Genomic DNA, 19,862 nt, shown 5'->3' on the forward strand with positions numbered 1-19,862 from the left:
TTAGCCATTGGTTGTTACCTGAGCCCTGAGTAACTGTGATGTCATTTTCAGTCGACAGAAGTGACAAAACGGACGCCCCCTGAGATGGCTAAAAACGGGTAGATTAACTCTTATTCCACAAACACCATATTTATCAGAATGCATTTTTTCAACTACTGGGCCTGCAGACTTCCACTTTAAGTGCACCTAATGTCATGGCCCCTGAGCTGGCCTCTACATTGCAAGGCCTTGACTTGAGAAATGCAGCCCTCAATCATGAAATGGCCCAAACCACCGAGACGTGTTACTCACCACAATACACGGACGCCTTGATGAAGAATGCGGCCACAAGCTCCTTGTGTGTGGGGGCGGTGGGGGGGGGGGCTTCTCTGACCCACCTAAGATGAACAAAAGCTGCCGATTATTTTCCAGGTTCAGACATTTCACAGTCTGCTGCACATTACTGTAACAGGCTTTGTGGGGGTCCGTTTGGGTAATGTCTGTGGGAGTGATAGAGGACAGAGTTGTTAAATAATAACATTTCAAAACCTTGTCAGGGAAGTATATTCCAATTTATTTTTATTGGTTCTAGCTAGGAGTGGGACAACTACACTGTGGTACGCCGAGAGCTGCTTTGAATATTTACTTTGTTTTGTCACGTGAGAGGGACAAAATGAGGAACAGTTACCTCTCAGTTCGACACTTCAAAACAATAAGACAAAGTTAAGTCACAAACTCAACTTGCATCTAATTATCTTGAGATTTTATTGGTTCTTATTGCTCTTGTTAAATGTTGGATTTGTGTTTGTCATTGTTTACAATCTACAATAGGCCGTGCTGCCTGAACACTACTTGCACCAGCAGCTGCTTTGTTACAAAAATAACCAACAATCCCACTTTAATTACTTCCCCCAGATGAATGAAACACTGCACCAAATGTACAGTACTTCCTTTCTAATAACATTTCATATCGAAAGTGTTTTTGATCAAAGCAAATGGCAGAACTGTAGCAGTGGAATGAGCAAACATTAGTCAAGGAGTGCATTTCGGCCCCAAATAAACTAAAATGTTGCATGTGTTTGCACTGAATTTATCTCTTGTTTGACATTTCCGTGGGAGTAAATGCAGTTTATTCCTTCATGCACGTCAGAAATAAGATAGAGGGAAACAGTAGTGGTTCATTTATGTCCTTCTGGGTACAATCCACACTAACATACTCCTGCTGCATATTGATGGACTTCATGGGAACTTTTTATACCTTTTCCATGATGAATTGTGATGAAAAGGTTGTCCTCTCAAGTTAAAGTAAAGTACTTTGTTAGAGTGCAAAGTGGACTTAATACATATATACATATATATGTATGTATATATGTATACATATATATATATATATATATATATATATATATATATATATATATATATATATATATATATATATATGTATATATATATATATATATGTTTATGAACATGGCCGGAGGGTCGTGGCCGGAAGGGTACCCAGGTCAAGTGTGGCCGGACAGGCAAAAAAGGCTCAAGTGCCCAGCTCTGTTAAATAATGTAAAAATATATATTAAAAAAAAAAACTGAGGCATGTGTTTCCACAGCTTTAATTAAAGTAAGTGCCATTTGAAATGTATCCAAGTGTCACAATTGAAAAGTGCATAAACTATTCCAGTAACTGTTCCTGATACAAGGGAGTGCAATAAATAAAACTCCATTCACAAAGCTCATCTTTAAAGACCTCAAATGTCCCAAAAGTAACGTTATAGAACATACAAAACATAACATAAGGTATCGATACCAAGTATCGATACGTTGATGAAATATGGATACTTGGTATCGGCATATAAACTATCGCGATATTTATATTTTTTCCCAGATAAACGATACATTATTTGGTGCTAACTATGATGATGATTTATTGTAATAAATAGTAATAGTTTGACTGAATTGAGTTGATGGGTGTTCAGCCAAACGGGTAGTGATAACAAAAGACTTCAGGAGGAACATCCAGCTGCAAGTTTAGGCAAGGTTGGAGCCCATGAACCAATAGAGCCTGTTGCTCCTTCTCCACGTTGCTCCTATGAGAAGGAAAGCAGACACCGGCTCTCGCAGAAGAACACTCCTCCATTCCTCCCTCCCTCTCTCCCTCCCTCCTCACGAGAGCCTCGGCTTTCTCCTTCCCCGTGCAGCCTCGCTCGGTTCCCCCAATGAGGCAGGACGCACTCCTCCTCCTGAGCCCGTCCATGTCATGAGACAGTCAGTATAGTCACTTCCGACGTGGACTGCTTTTCCATAGCTTGGAGTTTGGTTCCATGAAATAATGCCATGGTTGCAGGAGTGCACGGGTCTTCTGCTGCTGCTGCTGCTGCTGCTGCAACACTTTGTTTTCTTCCTGGCAGGCGGCCACGAAGACTTGAACTTCTCTCTCTTTGCAGGACAAGGTCAGTGTGCTGCTCATTCACATCTCAACTCAATATGCCTCAAAGTAAGCTGGCACTCAGTGAGCAGTGACTGCCTGAGGGGCAGGGGAGAACGCTGCCCCACCAAATCCAGAAGTTTTCCCTCTAAGCTATTTTTCATATGAATACAGAGCGGTGATGCAGTGATCTTGCCATTTGGACAAATTTACCATGGTCCATATAGTGGTGCCTTCACCCCGTTCCACAAACAGTGGCCCAGGGAATTTGTTTCAATTGTAGCAGACTATGTGCAAATGAATACATTGCGAGACAAACTTGAAGTTATGAGCGAGCATCAGATACGCAGCCGCTAGGGTGAAGTCGAAAAAAAAAAGGAGCAATTAAGGTACTGTAATGCGCTCACACGTGGGCAAGGAGAGCCATTGTGGCTGAAGCACTTTCAGGCTTTTATTGAACAGGTCAAGCAGTCAAACACACAAATACAAAATGAGAACACTCACAAGGAGCAGCTGTAGGGCCAAACTGACACAGATACTGTACTTCACGAGTCTTCATCCATCATGGAGGTCATGTTCCAGAGCCTCTGCAATAGATGGAAAATACGTGATAAATGAGGGGCTACTGCATGTTATCATTTCACCCCACAAACATATCACGTATGATTCAGAAACTATACATGAATAATGTAATGTGCATTATAGGTCATCGCCTGTCCATACAAACCCTCTAAAAGTATGCTTGTTTCAAATCTGTGAAACAGTAAAAATAATTTTGGGGGGCTTATTGTTTTAGCTCAGAAAAGACAACACAAACACACACCAAAAAAATCTAACAGATTTTGGTTAAACTGATCAGAATTAATGAGTTAAGACCACAAAGCAAGTACAGACACCTAGATTTGTTCTGTGGAGAATATTTGGTGGGTTTTTTTTGAAAGCATAATTGACGTTGTTTATTACAGTTCAGGCTCCAATTTTAAGAAGATAAATTCCTTATTTCCTAAAGCTTTATTTGGAAGTCTAGGATGTGCTACTTAGGGCTTACCAGATTCCACCTCAAAACGTAAACAAAAAATATGGCTGATGACCGCCATATTTCTGCCTATTAATTTGATGCAGAAGATATTGCGACATATCTACATGACATATAGTCATACAGAAGTACCAGTTGTTAAACGTACAACCAATTAATGCAACAACAAAAAAGTTAGCAACATTATTATTTAGTCCAGTTTCTTGTACTGTATTTGCCAGACTGTCATACAATGCATCTGGGTTCTTCTTGTTATTATTGTCTACTACACTCTAAAAACTGCCTATGTGACCATGCAAATGTTAGACTTTACAAGGAATAAAAAATAAATAAATAAATAAATAAAATTGTGTGTGACCAGATACTCTTACTCTGTCGTTGTTGGTGCCCCACTACTGTTTTTTTTCCATACATACTAGTCGTCATTATGTTCCATATGACTGTTCTACTATACTGCTTTCAACTGTACAGGTGGTGCGCCTCAGGCAGGGTCCGTCATCCATCCAGTGCGAACCAACGGTGACGGAGAGTTCATCTCCCACTTTCTGTCTCACCACTTCAAGGATGGGCGAGTCAGGCGGGACCTCAGTGCGGTGCCGCAGGTTTACTACAAACTCAACTACACTGGACGCGCTTTGATGCTCAATTTGACGGAAAACCATCAGCTGCTTTCGAGCGACTACGTCCTGGAGAGGCGCAACGGCTGTGCCAACCGGACGGAAAGTCGCCGGACACCTGCGGGGTCCTCCTGCCACCTTCTCGGCACCGTGGAGGTCTCGGGTGTGAAAGGGACTGCTGCCATCAGCACATGTAATGGACTGGTAAGGAATCGCATCTCAATACCAAAACTGTTGCTCTTGGAAAGATTTCTAGCTTTATTTTTGTCTGGCAAACAAAAGCCATGGGCAGGGTGCGCTAGCGGTTAGCATGTCTGACTCATAGTTCTGGGTGTGACTCTTGAACCTTGTGTGCGGAGTTTGCATGTTCTCCCTGGCCTCCTTCATTTCAAAAAGATGCACATTACGTACATTGAAGACTCCACATTGTCTACAAGTGTGAATATGAGTGTGAATGCTTGCTTGTCTATTTGTGCCTTGCGATATGCTCAGACCCACACTTGCACCCTTGAGCCCCTCATTTGCGCCTTCCCACCGAGGGTACGAGTGTGTAGGGTGTCCCAATTCTGCGAAGTGCTCTGTCGCCCCACCCCCTTGGCACTTCGGCTAAACCCGCATCCGTGGCCCCCAAACCGAAGCATATTACCCACAATTCATTGCGGATTTGACCAAAATAGCGAGAAACTGACATTTGGTGGAATTTTCTGTACCTGTGCCGAATAAATGTCTCTTCAAGTGTAAATATCCGATTATTACAAAGTTTGTGTATCTGTGTAATGGCTCAATCGATGTTTTACAGTCACTGTGTACCCGTTACTGTTTACCTACGTATTTTGTCCTAATTTAGTTGCCTACTTACTACTTTTGTGCATGCGCCGCATATCGTACAGGAGCCGCAAATAGTCCCCCATAGCTCCCACCGACTGGAAGATCGAGCCCAAATTTTACTTTACGACTACTTTACTGAAGTTTTAATATAATTTTAAACAGCAAAATTGCCAAAACAACAACCGCCATGCTCCTTGGCGCAAGGGCACAAGTCAATGACGTCACACAAAGTGTCCAATCCTGCAATTTTTGTACACTCGTAAGTCTGCGCCCTCAAACCCTCCGTGCACTTCGACTACGTGTGCACTTCAGCGAAGACCGTAGGGTGCAAGTGTGGGTATAGGGATTGGGCCATTGACATTCAACCAGTCCAGTGTTCAACCTGCTTTCTGATCCAAAAGTCACCTGAGCCTTGTGATAGACTTCAACATTGATTGGCGATTAATCGACTTCAAGCTGTAACTGTCATTGCCCTGTGGTAAAGTCAATGCGTTGACTAGTTGACTAATCAGTTCAATTCGAACTTAGTACACGGTTAACGCCGCTTCTCATGACAACCGCACACCTGCAATCATTATGAGGACGAGGGCGATAAACGTGAATGGATGGTTTATCAGGCTAAAGGCATTTTTCCACAAAGTGGCACAGTTCAGTTCAGTATGAATTGCAATGGTCATTTCTGATCTTATGTTTCCAAGGAGGGGTAGCCAAAAAACCTCGAGGGCATAGAATAAGTCACTCGAAGGAGTTTCAGTCCTTGCTCTGTTGTCATCCTTGGTATTTTCCCGTGTTTTGTGTTAGGCCTTAGTTCCCTCCAATGTGGTCAAAGCTCCAAATATCATCTGACAGTGTCTTGTCTGTTAGTTTGCCCTTCAAAGACTTCCCGACTCTGTTTGCAGAGCGGCCGTCCCGCAGACACGCTGACGACTGCTGCTGATCCTCATCAGCTCACCGTGAGACCCTTTCCTGTCCTCTTGGTCTCACTTTCCCTGTCTTAAAGGGCTGTCACTGAAACCCCTAATAGGCCTACCATTTTACTTTGTTGTCCACTCAGGGATGGCTTCAGTTGGAGCATATTTTTCTAAGTTGGAGAGCTAAGGTTGACACAAGGATGTGGAGGGTGTAGGGCCATTCAGCCATCCATCCGTTTTCTAACGCGCTTCTCCTTTTCAGGGTTGAGCTGGAGCCTATTTCATCTGACTTTGGGTGGTCTGGTCACTAGTCAATCATAAAAACAGGCAACCATTAACACTGACTTTGGCGTCCTCACTGTTACGGTGGTAGGATGGCTTCTTGGAAGATTTCATAAGTTCTCACAACAGTGGAATTCTGTTGAACTGGAAGAATTCTAAAATGTTGAGAAAAATAGTGTGCAAAAGTGTGTCAAGTCAATTTTATTTACATTTTGTCTAGTTTTGGTGTGTTTGATTGTGTCACAGCAACAAAAGTTGCCTCTGCCTGCCGAGCCTCATTTGTTACATCTGACTACCGAGCCAAGTTAATGACAGCCTGTCCCGCTGCGGCATAATTTACAACTGACCCACTTTAGACCCTCCCCGGTAGTCCAGCCCAAAGCACAGATATGTGTCACTCAAACCTCATATCGTCAAGATGGAATTCCAGTGTTGTTGTTTTTTTAAATTCCCCTCCACTAACCTCCAGAGAATCCATTCTGATATATTATCCAGAATTTTTGCTGTGGTAGAAGGTTAACAGTTGTTAAAAACCCCAGAGAGTAAACTTTATAGGCAGATGTGGGGTGGAAACCTTTGCAGCTGCGGCTTCAGGAAACAAAAAGCACTGCTTTGACTTAAGTGTGGTACACACATCCCGATATTTCACATCTTAACAAATTTTTCAGGTGTCAGACACCTCACCACGTGACAAGCACAAAATCACGGATAAAGCACACCGCACACATAACCGTTATCTCCACCAACAATCGCGATTCTTCTTTTCCAAACTGGATGTCCGTCGTAGTACCAAGTTTGACCTGTGAGAAGCAGCACGGGCATCCAAAATGCAGAAGAAGATAAAACAGAAGAATCTAGGCTAACTGTTACATTTTCTGGTAGCTACAGTATTCTCCTGCTATATTGCAGTTAAATTTTCTGTTAAACATCTTTGGTTTGTTTTTTGTTTTTTTTAACTTTGACTTTATTCACGTCAAGTATTACAATTGTACATTTATCACAATGAGGACGACCTGTGACAAAGACTCCACCCCATAGAAACCTCTTGCAGCTTAAATATTTAAAGTTTAAATTACTTAAATGAGCAAATTCAGCCTGATTGTCCATTTGCGCGTAGTTTTTCTTAGACACAAATTCTAAAAAACACTAAGAGCGAAGAAAATAAATCAGGGATGCTAGGCAGCTTTTTGCGAATTATATATAGCAATCTCGTGAACACAGATGTTGTGTCTTTCCCATTTGCAGAAGACAAAGTCACATTTGCTTGAGCAAATTGAGCTCATCTCTGTTGAGCGCACGTGTGACTCAGTCACAACAGCTGGGTGGCAGTCACTGAGATTTATGATTCTCCTTTCATGTAAGACGTTCTCCATCGAAGTTTGGCCATTCCCTAAGGCACACCGCTAAGCAAGTACAAACAAGTTCAGACTTATTATAGCTTTTTTTTTTTTTTTTGTCTCTTGGCACGAAGATAAATGAGAATAGTTTTTGACCCAACAGAAGGGAATTCTCATGTAAGATCCCCTCACCTTATTAGTAATAGCGATCCTCTTGGGAGGAAGTTGAAAGGTGGTCATTGTATAATGAGCAACCCCCTCCCCTTACCTTTTCCCCACTAATACATTCTAGAAGGTCACCAACAGCTGAGACTTTATTCCAGTTGCACTGCAACCCACAGAAGCAGGAAAGAGCCATAAAGCAGTTCCACATGGCCGTTGTATTTACAACACAGACCCATGTTATGGTAACCTCCTGTGTTCCTGGTACCTGACACAGAAAACACTCTTCCTCCAGGTTACAGGGATTCAGAGGCCGGCCTCATACTTTTTTAGCAGCAGATTTTCAGCTAAAGACCCGAGGGCATAAAAACTGACCAAATATTGATGCAAATGTATCGGCGGCATCCAACCAATTAGCGTATTTATTAGAGTGTGCTAGATGTGGCAAAAGCACTCACAAACTGTATACTTAAGTAGAAGTACCGAATGCCGATACCTAAAGCGCAACGCAAGTCAACGCAAACATATTTTTTTTGAAGAATATGTTCGATAGTTGAAACACGGCATTCTGATTAATTTTCTTCTTGTGTGGAGTTGGCAAGTTTTCGTGTGTTTTTTTTTTCTCGTGATACTCCGGCCTCCTTCCACAATCCCCCAAAGTTTCTTAAGACTTTCTTTTTTTTTTTTCTTTTCTTTTCTTTTCTCCAGACTCTCAATCGTCCATAGATGTGAATGTGAGTGTGAATGCTTGTTTGTCTATGTGTGCTCTGTGATTGGCTGCTGACTAGTCCTGGGTGTAACCCGCCTCTTGCTCAACGTCAGCTCCAGAAAATGGATGGATGGATTTATACAATACCCGTTTTGCTAACTTGGCGCAACAACAACATAAAAACTCTCTGCACACAAATAGTTTCCCTGCTTACCTTACACTTGAAGAAGATTAAAACAAAAATTGCATTACTGTACACGTTGCAAGTTGTTTAAGAGCTACTTTAGCAAACATTGGCTTGACCTTTATGCCATAAAACATGTTCCCGTAACTTTGCTGAAGTTGTGAACTGAGTAACAATCTACTTAGAGTGCTGTATGTCTTTTTTACATTACATTTACATTTACAATGTAAAATGTTCTAGTATACAGTACCTTATTTCAGTGTGTTCCTGCAAAGTTGTTACGAATTAATTAGATTACTTACAAGTCAGTTCAGTCAGTTCATCTGATCAGGAACAATAGTGAAAGGTGCAGGTGTCAAACCGTTTGTTTGCATTTCCTTTGAGACAACCTTTGAGAAGATCTTCGAGATGCTGTATATCACATGTCAAATTGACTGACCTCCTTGCGATGATAATAAACTGCGCAAATTAGATTGTCTTCAAGTATTTATTTCAGGTATTCTCGATCAAAACGAGTTTTTTTTTTCTCTCGTAGTGCCACCATCTGTGGAGGTTGAAAAAGTAACGAGCCCATTTTGACAAAGTAAGGAATAGGAAGTATGGATATCTGTTTTCAAATTAAAGGGAGTAAAAAGTAAAAATTTGGCAGAAAAATAGATACTATCTTAAAGTACAGAAGCCTTTGTAAAGTGAAAAGAAATGACACACCACAGAGAAGAGTGTTGTTAACAACTGCTCATTTCAATGACTAGTAAAATCATTAAGTATACTGTATAGTAAAATGAGGCTTCCAAATCATGAAAAATCAGTCCTATCTTCTGAAACCACACCCAGTCAACTGTAAACTTTCAATTAAATACCGCTAGTGCAACCTGAGAAACGGATGCTACTTCATTTAGCATCTTTCTTGTACCTACACATCCCTACATGTTTGAGCTGTGAAAATATATCCGCTGAAAGCCTCTGGTTGCTGGAATGTATCCCACCGGATCATCGCACAGCTTTCCACCTCACAACGAGAGGTGCCAGCCACCCGTTAGCTCGCGACCTAACAGACTTGGGGCTAGTAATAATCACTAAGTAAATCGAGGTGCGACCCAACAGTTAGCTCGCAAGCTAACAGACTTGGGCCTATAATCACTAAGTAAATCGTGGTGCTAGCCACCAGTTAGCATGCGAGCTAACACACTTGGGCCTAGTAATAATCACTAAGTAAATCGTGGTGCTAGCCACCAGTTAGCATGCAGGCAAACACACTTGGGCCTAGTAATAATCACTAAGTAAATCGAGGTGCTAGCCACCAGTTAGCTTGTGAGTGAACAGACTTGGGCCTTGTAATAATCACAAGTAAATTTCAATTTTACCAGATAACCACTGATGCGAACGAAGGCGCTCAAGTTGTTATGTAACAGGGGAGAAGGCACTTTGTCTGATGCCAAATTGTGCAACTTCACCATTAAAGCCACACCAAAATCTGGAAAACTGAAATGGTGAAACAGTTTAACGCTATATCTCCACAAGGACTACGTAGTTCTCAGTCTTTGCACATTTTCAGCAGTTATCTGTACATATCTGTACAAATCTCGGAATTCACTTCACAGGGTCTTTAAAGTACAGTACCAAAATATTTGTACTATGTTACTATACCCACCACTGGCGTGTGCACACGGTCATTTACGGAGAACAGGTAGTGTAAATAATAGAGCGCGCAAGCCCAGACGAACATACGCTTTGCAGATCATATGAATCACGCAGAGCAATGCATGTTTGGATGGGCCTCCCTGTGGCATTCCTTCCCGGCCCAACTGCACTCCACCACTTGCTTTGCTCTATTCAAGTGAAACACTGCACGTATATCGGAGATGACACGGAGGTATGATAGCGGCGAAATGCCAAGAAACGCAGTTCGAACATAGGTCGCTCTTTGGGTGTTTGTATGTGTTTTGTCTTGCGAGCTTTATCTGCTAACGTGAGAACGTGCCGCCAGTAAAAGAGAGCGTGGGGTGAGAGCAGTGAAATCAGCTGCGAGCTGTGCACAGAGCGTCTGGGAAACGGCCGTCACTTCACTGGGGATCTATCATCTTACATGCTTTGTGGATGAGTCCATCAAGACTTGTAGCCAAAAGCCATTCTCCAAAGGTTTTCCTCACATTTTTAATTTGTTCTCGCTTTGGGTGGGGACGCCAAATAATTGAAACTCCGTACAGTGGAGCCACCAACATCGAACGCAAGTTGTTCTCATTTCCCGCAAATGTTTTCCATCGGGGCAGCACAGTGACGTAGTCGCAAGCACTAGGCAGCTAAAAATATTCTATAAAATAAAACATGCATGCATCCCGGAGGAATTGACATTTGCATGATCACCATCTTGAAACGTGATGACAAGATTTGAAACATGCACTATTGTTGAAAACCTATCCCTATCCCAGCTGACTTTGGGGCGAGACCTGGACTGGTTGACAGCCAATCTCAGAACTACTTGAATTAAAAATGCATTGTACATAAAAGGTAAATAAACATTCTCTACTTCCATAACTACAAATGTATTGTTCATTTGTTAAGCGCAGTTTCGTTGTGTTTAACTTTAAAGTTTTTTTTGTTTTTTTTTAAGTACAGCTCAGTAGTATTTAACTTAAGTGAACTGTACTCAAACGTAATTTAAGATACTTACTGTACTGGATTAAGAAAAAATTCACAGGAATGCATAGCTACAAACATTCTAATACGTTTAATTGTATTCACGCTTTTTACATTTTTAATTCAGTGATTCTTGGGCGTACCACTAGTGGGAGCTTGTGTACCACTAGTGATACTCATACTACATACTACAGTTTGAGAATAACTGATCTATGGTATGGGCATACAAAATAATTATTAGGTATTCTGTTGATTGTATGAAATAGTTGACTAATCATGTATTGAATCAACTGAGATAAATTTGGAGTGTACTTTGTGTTTGCTGTCTAATGAAGTACCGCGTGAGCTACATTCACACAGACGTCCACCATAGCATTGTTCTGCTCAGTATGACAACTGCATGGCATTAGGAGTTCAAAACATTCAGAAAGTATCTCCGATCCCTTGAAAAAACTTGCTGACTCATGCTTTTTGTCACTGTGGCCTATTTTACAAAGTTCAGTGTAACAGGTGGGTTAACAAAGGGACTGTGTCCCCCCATATGAACTCTGTGAACCCCCCACATAAAGGAAAAATGATATCCTGTACACATTGTTGAATGAACATGTTTGGGGATTTTTTTTCCCCCTCCCCCCTCTTACAAAAGTGGTCAGGATGACCTAGAAATTGGAACTGTGCATAACTGGAGCACTGCAGAACAGCAGGCTGCGATACATGGCCTGATTTTCACAGCTGCTTTTGACTCCTGGCACACTGGAGAAACCGGCCAATCAGATGCATGTATCGGCAAAATATTACAAAGATCTCTTTTGTATGATGCAGTGTACTGCAAACACGATAATACATATACAGTTACATTGATTTCTGCAGAGGTGGCAAAAGTACTCATGATTTATTTCTCAACCCATTCAACTCTTTTACTAAAGTACTGTAAAAGTAGACTCTAAAATGTGCAAAGGTAAACATTTATTCGTACTGTCAATTATGCAAATAAAGAAAGATTCCTGAAGAATCTCCAAAGTCCAGCAACAAGGTCTTTGTACTCTTTTACTTCCCGCCACTGCATAGTCTGACAATGTCAATCAAAAGAGAGAATGACTCTGTTTGTAAATGCAGCATCGTTGCTACAACGCTTGTATTGAATCATATTATATTCTCTCATTCAGCATTATTTGGCCGCCTTCCATGCAAGTGGCTTTCAAGACAGGGAGTAGTTCATCCCTGAACAGTCCAGGCTTGTTTAGACTCCACACACATACGCATGCACCTGAACGTCCACACACAATCAAGTTAATGAAGAACGCCTTCAGCTTGGGCCAGAGGTGGAAAAGATTCCAAAGACGAGGTGTCAAGTCCACCCCGAAAAAAAACCCAACCTTCTTTTGTGGGTTCAAAATACTTTGTTTGTGCTGGAGGGTGCGTGTCTATCAACTTTTGTGTGCGCGTGTAAAAAAAAAAAAAAAAAAAAAAAAAAAGAAAGTGCTTTGAACACCAGTAAGAACTTGCAGGGCATACTTGGCAAGACGGCTCTTTTTTGCAGACAGAATGTGCCTGCGGGGAAAAAAGGGGAAAGGGATGGGTGTCTAATAGCTCACCTGATGAATAATGATGAAGCTGACTGAGAAACGACCTTCTTCCTGCTCGTGCTTCGAGGCAGTGTCGAACTTCTTGTTGTAAAACAAGCATCGTGTAACCAGGCTTTGTCAAGCGGAAAAAAAAAAAAAAGCCCTTAATCACATATCAGCCTCATTGCGCATGCATTTTTTTTCCCCTCCCAAACAGAGAGGCTTCTTCACCCTGCCCGAGGGACACTTTTTCATCGAGCCGCTCCCTAAATCTCCAGGTGATCCTGCAGGCTCCCCGGAGCCGCACGTCATTATCCCGAGGGTTGCCATGGTTACGCACCGGGGAAAACGCAGCGCCGAGGGCAGACAGACAGACAGCCCGTGCGGAGTAACAGGTATTTCTTGGCATTTCTGAAGAATCGTTTCACTTGTTTATGCAGTGTCTACAGAGGAGTATTAAGTGAAAGGGAGAATTAATATTTGGGTTTAAATTGCTGGCAACAAAAGTGAGTACACCACAAATTGCAAATGGGGAGCAGATGGCATAAATACATGAACACAAATACATTATCTAAAGTAAATAAATCATTTTCGGACCAATAAAATTGGATAATTTGCCATGGCACACCTGATGGTCTCTTGAGGCACACTGGTTGGGAATCACTGCACTACACTGTGTGTATGTGGCACATGGATACATCACCAAACAGAAAAAGCTCAAATTATGTTGTAATATGGAGAGTCTAAAAATCTTTTAATTAAAAAAATATATATATTTATCATTATTATTATTTTATTATTACTATTTAGAATACATACTCAGAAGAAAGTTTTTTAAAGTAATGTTTTGGACAAAAATCATCTTTTACACTCATGGTCTTACTGGAATGAAGTCATGTATGTACAGTATTTATAGAAGAAATGTAGTAGTATTAGGATAATATTGTTGTTGTTGTTGTTTTTAGAATGAAGACGTAATTTAATGAGGAAAAAAACCCTAATATTATGAGTATGAAAATATAACTGTGTTAAGAAGTGACAAATATTTTTCATATAATATCATTTTCTGTATATCTTGTCATCATTTTGAATTTTATTATGGTCATGAATACACTTATTTCCCTCTTGTAATTTTAGCTAAGAGGGGTGTGTAGACTTTTTACATCCCTGTATTTTTTTCTTCTTCTCAGTGTGGCCCTGATACAGTACTCCCAGTACATGAACTCAGAATTCAAAAGATGATCGGTGTACAGTTTTGTATTCTGCATATTTCTTTAGCCATCGTTGTATTTGTTGATTTTTGCCTACTGATGAATATTACTGAATTGGCCGCAGGCTTCAGCAGGAGTTGAACTTTCAACAAAAGCGGTGGTCCGCAGGCTACTTTCCGGTTCATGGAGAATGACAAACAATACCCTTAGCTATCATGTTAGCCTAATCACCAAAATGTAATCGCATGCCAAAATAACTGCCCAGGAATAACAACCACAATTTACGATACTGTGGAGGACTCCAATAGTTGTCCCATCGACGCCTCAGATGGCGACTCTGTGCAGCTGGGGAGGGAGAGAGAGCAGTGGGAGAGGGAGCACGGTCCGGCGCGGTCCCGCTCCCGGCGCTCGGTCAGCAGGGAGCGCTGGGTGGAGACCATGGTGGTGGCCGATTCCAAGCTCATCGAATATCACGGCAGCGACAATGTGGAGTCCTATATCTTCACCATCATGAACATGGTGAGCCGAGACCATTTTCACACAATACTTTTTCATATTATTTTTCTTAGGAAGCAATTTTTTCATGAGTGAGCGCGCAGAAGAAATGACACTTTACTTCAATGTAAAGTAGTTAGTGTAAAGCTTGAACCTGTATACTGTAACAGTAATATACACAGTAAATATAGTAGCAATATAGTACATTTACAGTCAAAATAACTCAATACGCAGCCATTAATGTCTAAACCGCTAGCAACAAAAGTCACCCCTAAGTGAAAACGTCCAAATTGGGTCCAATTGACCATTTTCCCTCCTCTGTGTCACGTACCTCGTTAGTGGTACAAGGTGAAGGTGCGAATGGAGAGCAGCTGTGTTAAATTTGCTGTTATCACTCTCCCCCTCTCATAGAAGTTGAATGAGATTCGTTAACGTAGTTCAGTATCGGCTTGAATGCCCTTCAACTCTCATTCGGCCACCCTTAGTTGACGCATTTTCTGAAAATAGGCGGATACCAAAAGATTGAACTGTTTTTTAAAATTTTGCACTTGATGGCCAGACAGATACTCAACTGCTTATACACAATCAATTAAAAAGTCAAGTTTTTAACAATGTTTCCCCTTGAAATGTATTTTGGCAAGGTGGCGGGTATCTTCCACGATGCCAGCATTGGGAACGCCATCCATGTCCTCTTGGTTCGTCTGATACTACTACAAGGTGAAGAGGTAAAGACACATTTTCATTTTCATTATACCTGTAATTGTAGGTAGGTATATTAATTAGGTATATTGATTCATTATTAGGAATATATTTATTGCTAATGTGTCTGAAGGTTCTGAACTCCTGTTTTAACGTCGTGTCATATTGACCAGAATATTGCTCGCCAGAATAGCTGTCATAGTACAAGATACTGTTTGTTCAGTAGTAGTAATAGTAATTTGAGTTATGGTTGTAATGGTATTCCCGACCACACAGAAAGGCCTAAAGATCGTCCACCACGCAGACACCACTTTGTCCAGCTTCTGTGCCTGGCAGAAGAACTTAAATCCACAGAGTGACACACATCCCGCCCATCATGACCTGGCTGTGTTGGTCACCAGGCAAGGAACACACACACGCACGCACGCACGCACGCACGCACACAATGTGGTTGAGAATGAAGTGTGTTATAAGAATCAAATGTTCCTTGGCTTGTGTTTGGACTCCCAGGAAGGACATCTGCGCCGGAATGAACCAACCCTGCGAGACTTTAGGCCTGTCTCATCTTTCTGGGATGTGCCAACCGCATCGCAGCTGCAACATCAACGAGGATTCGGGCTTACCAGTGGCCTTCACCATTGCCCATGAGATGGGTCATAGGTGTGTGCGCGCGCGTGTGTTTGCATCCTTTTCAAACTGCATTTGAAGGACTAAGGAAATAGCATCGAAAATGATGTTCACTTAAAATGAGCAGCCTCTGACAACATACAGTACGAGCGAATGAAAAGAATTCCCGTAAAAGAGAGGTTTTTTTTCTTATTGTCGGATATGCTCGAGCGCAGCTTTGGAATCCATCACGACGGCCAAGGGAACGACTGCGAGGTGGGAGGGCGGCACCCCTTCATCATGTCCAGACAGCTGATGTACGACAGCTCGCCCCTCACTTGGTCGTCCTGCTCCAAGGACTACATCACACGCTTCCTCGAGTGAGCCCCCATTCACATTTGCCCTTCTCTTCTGTCCTCTTCCAAAGCAAAAACCCTGCTAACAGGTGTCCAACCCTAGAGTCAACTCAGTTAACATCTCTAAGTGGAAGTCAACCCAAACATATTTTTTTTCAAGAATATGTTCCCAGCAGGCCCACTAGTTGAAACACAGCATTCTGATTAATATTGCATTTGTGGAATAATAGTTAATCCACTAGTTTTTAGCCATCTCTGGGGGCGGCCATTTTGTCACTTCTGTTGACTGAAACTGAAACTGCTCAGGGTAACGACCAATCACAGCTCACCTGTTTCCTGAAGCTCAGCCATGATTGGTTGTTACCTGAGGCCTGAGCAGCTGCGATGTCATTTTCAGTCGACAGCAGTGACAAAATGGCCGCCCCCTGAGATTGCTAAAAAGGGGTGGATTTTGCTGCTTAACTCATATTCCACAAATGCAATATTAATCGGAATGCCGTGTTTCAACTAGTGGGGCCTGCTGGGAACATATTCTTCCAAAAAAAAATGTGTTTGGGCTCTTTAAATCCTTCACCGATTCTTGTGCTATGTCCCAACCACTGACTTCCAAGTCAATTTATGGCCCTTGAGGTACATTTTACAGTTAATCCTTGCTTAACTCCACACCTTTACAACTCTTTCGACATCTTCTTGGCAAAAATGTACACAGGCAAACAAACTACTCTAAAATGATGATGAATGAATCATTGCAAGCTTGTTCACCATGATATTGTCCTCTGTCAGTCGTGGATGGGGTTTCTGTCTGGACGATCGTCCTTCCAAAAGAGACCTAACCACGCCTTTGGCACGCCTTGGCGTTCGCTACACAACGCACCACCAGTGTCAGCTCCAGTATGGGCCCAACGCCACCTACTGCCAAGAGGTGGATGTAAGTAATCACAATGAGATCAATTTAAAAGTCTAAATGATTCCTGATCCGCGCTTTCAGTGTAGAATTGCCTGATTTAATACCACCACTATTGCTTTGCGATTATAAAAATCATCAATACTACACAAAAATTGTAGTAACTGTGCCACATATCTGGAGATGTTTAAAATCAATATTTATTAAAAATAACTAGAGGCATTTCGTCAGTGATGGACCGGTCCGTCATAATAATTCAGTTCGTCACGAAAAATGACAGACTGACGAATGACAGGCATCCTGGTCGCTGACAAAAGACGGACCAGCAAAATTTAGTCAAATGCCCACCTCTGCAAATAACATGACTGAAGAACTGTAATGTCATTTTCATTCAACAGCAAGTGGCAAAACTCTGACTCTGACCTTGACAAAAAAAAATAATATTCAATTTACATACATGTAGTGGAAACAGCACATCCAAGAGAAGCAATACAAAAATTGAAAGAATCGACTTTTGTGAATAGATTTAGACCATTTCTTGGAACAAATACTAGAATTTAAGTTGTAGATGTAGGTTAGTGTTCGGGCCAGTTAAGGGGGCCCTGCTGACCCTGACCATCCACCACTGAGTCTGATTGCTGCTGATTTCTGTCACATTTCAGAACGTTTGCCAGATTCTTTGGTGCTCTGTAAATGGCTCTTGTCGTTCCAAACTGGACTCGCCCATTGATGGGACTCGTTGTGGACCTGAGAAGGTATAAGTGTCAAACTCCTTCAGGATGTCGCTGGCTTGCATTTGTGCCCTCATAACCAACTGTCATTTGCTTCCGCCTCAGTGGTGTATCTCTGGAGAGTGTGTGATTGTGGGCAAGCTGCCCGAGACGGTGAATGGAGCCTGGGGACAATGGACTACTTGGTCTCATTGCTCCAGGACCTGTGGCACTGGCGTTCAATCAGCGGAGAGAGAGTGTAACAACCCCAAGTAAGATCTTACATCTTTACATCCATGTTTGTAGTTCAAAGTCTGCACTGCGCGCAATAATCTGACTCTTCCCCTCAGGCCGGAGTTTGGGGGGAAGTACTGCACAGGGGAGAGGAAGCGCTATCGGACGTGTAACACAAGACCCTGCCAGAAGGATAAGCCCACCTTTCGAGAGATGCTGTGCAGCGAGTTTGACACGGTGCCCTACCACAACGAGCTCTACAAGTGGATTCCTGTGGCAAACCCCTGTGAGCACTCAGACAGACCCCACACATGTTTTACAAGTTGGTGTGAAGGCCATGTGTGTGTCCTCCAGCAGGGGGCAGCATTTACAATGTAATTTACAGCTTTAACCTGTACTGTAGCAAAGACGTATTAGACCCGGTTAGACTCTAATTTAACTTTAGCACAATAATTATCTGTTTTTTTTTAATTAGATTCCAACACTGCATATACTACAAGTCCCAGATTGTACTGCAATAGCTGTTCTACCAGTCCCTCAAAGGGAAACAGCACTTATTTGAAGACGAGTACATATTCTGGACAGAAATGACAGATGGTTGAGAAACCATCTCAAAACAGAGAAGGGGGCTTGTGACACCACCTATCTCCCTTGTAAAATGTTGCCCTTGGACTCTTTGCACGTAATTTCCGGCGTTGCTGAACTACAGGTGGGATGTTTTGGAAAAACTGCGTTATTCTACTTGCGGTGTTCACTAGAAGTGCCCAAACTAACCACCATATAAACGATTGCATCCAAAAGACTGCAATACAGCCTATATCATGAACTGACGAAGCCTGCTCGGATGAGAGTTAAAACGTCTTCCAAGACAACCAGAACAGTTCGGTTCCGTCGATTCAATGCGCCACGAATAAAGTCTTAGAGAATAAACTCTTTTTTTTTTTTGCCACTTTTGCCACAGTCCATCTATTTATTTTCTACAGCACGTGTCCTCAGTAGTGTCGCAGGTGAGCTAGAGCCTCTCCCAGATGAGTTTGGGTGAGAGGCGGGTACACCCTGGAGAGGTTGCAAGTCACAGGGCACGTACAGACAAACAACCACTCATGCTCACGAGCACGGGCAAAACACGTAAATGCCACAAAGGACGGCCTGAACAAAGATTCAAACCCTGACCCTCTTGACTGTGAAGCAGACGTGGACACCACTCATTCACTGTGCTGCCAACTTTTGCCTCTGTGTTCATGAAAAAAAACATATTAAAGTCAACCCAAACGTGTTTTTTTCAAGAATATGTTCCCAGCAGGCCCACTAATTGAAACACGGCATTCTGATAAATATTGCGTTTGTAGAATAAGAGTTGATCCACCTTTTTTTTAGCCATCCCTGGGGGGCCGGCCATTTTGTCACGTCTGTCGACTGAAAATGACATCACAACTACTCACAACGACCAATCACGGCTGACCTGTTTTCTGACGCTGAGCCATGATTGCTTGTTACCTGAGCCCTGAGCAGTTGTGATGTCATTTTCAATTGACAGAAATAACAAAATGGCCGCCCTCTGAGATCTCTACAAACGGGTGGATTTTGCTGCCTAACTCATATTCCACAAACGCAATATTAATCGGAATGCCGTGTTTCAGCTAGTGGGCCCGCATGCAACATATTCTTGAAAAAAATGTTTGGGTCGATTTCCCTTTAAGTGTAAATTCCTCCCGTCTGCTTGCAGTAAACCCCTGCGAGCTCCACTGCCGGCCTGATACTGAGTATTTTTCGGAGAAGATGCTCGACACGGTGACGGACGGAACGCCGTGCTTCATGAACAACAACTCCAGAAACATCTGCGTCAACGGAGTGTGCAAGGTAGTGTGGCTGGGTAAGAGACTCAGAGAGGCTGGGGAGGTAGAGCAAGTTATGAAACATCTTGCAAGCTACAACAGGCTACTACAGATCCGTGGGAGTGTTACTCATCTTCCCT

General features: G+C 42.4%; 1 protein-coding gene across 1 annotated transcript in view; it reads left to right on the forward strand.

Moving 5' to 3' along the window:
- The first annotated feature begins 2,291 nt into the window (after positions 1-2,291).
- LOC147147396 (A disintegrin and metalloproteinase with thrombospondin motifs 12-like) overlaps positions 2,292-19,862 on the forward strand; it is a 29,416-nt gene continuing 11,845 nt past the window's right edge. The window contains exons 1-13 of the mRNA XM_086031298.1: positions 2,292-2,429; positions 3,912-4,261; positions 12,890-13,067; positions 14,212-14,402; positions 15,020-15,103; positions 15,354-15,478; positions 15,588-15,737; positions 15,920-16,063; positions 16,823-16,967; positions 17,606-17,698; positions 17,780-17,925; positions 18,004-18,173; positions 19,614-19,747. Coding sequence (XP_085887424.1) covers positions 2,309-2,429; positions 3,912-4,261; positions 12,890-13,067; positions 14,212-14,402; positions 15,020-15,103; positions 15,354-15,478; positions 15,588-15,737; positions 15,920-16,063; positions 16,823-16,967; positions 17,606-17,698; positions 17,780-17,925; positions 18,004-18,173; positions 19,614-19,747 — 2,031 coding nt within the window. The 5' untranslated portion in view covers positions 2,292-2,308. The remainder of the gene's footprint in view (positions 2,430-3,911; positions 4,262-12,889; positions 13,068-14,211; positions 14,403-15,019; positions 15,104-15,353; positions 15,479-15,587; positions 15,738-15,919; positions 16,064-16,822; positions 16,968-17,605; positions 17,699-17,779; positions 17,926-18,003; positions 18,174-19,613; positions 19,748-19,862) is intronic.

This window comes from Filicampus tigris, chromosome 5 (assembly GCF_054856515.1).
Source record: "Filicampus tigris isolate MCC_2025a chromosome 5, RoL_Ftig_1.0, whole genome shotgun sequence".
Taxonomy (NCBI): Eukaryota; Metazoa; Chordata; class Actinopteri; order Syngnathiformes; family Syngnathidae; genus Filicampus; species Filicampus tigris.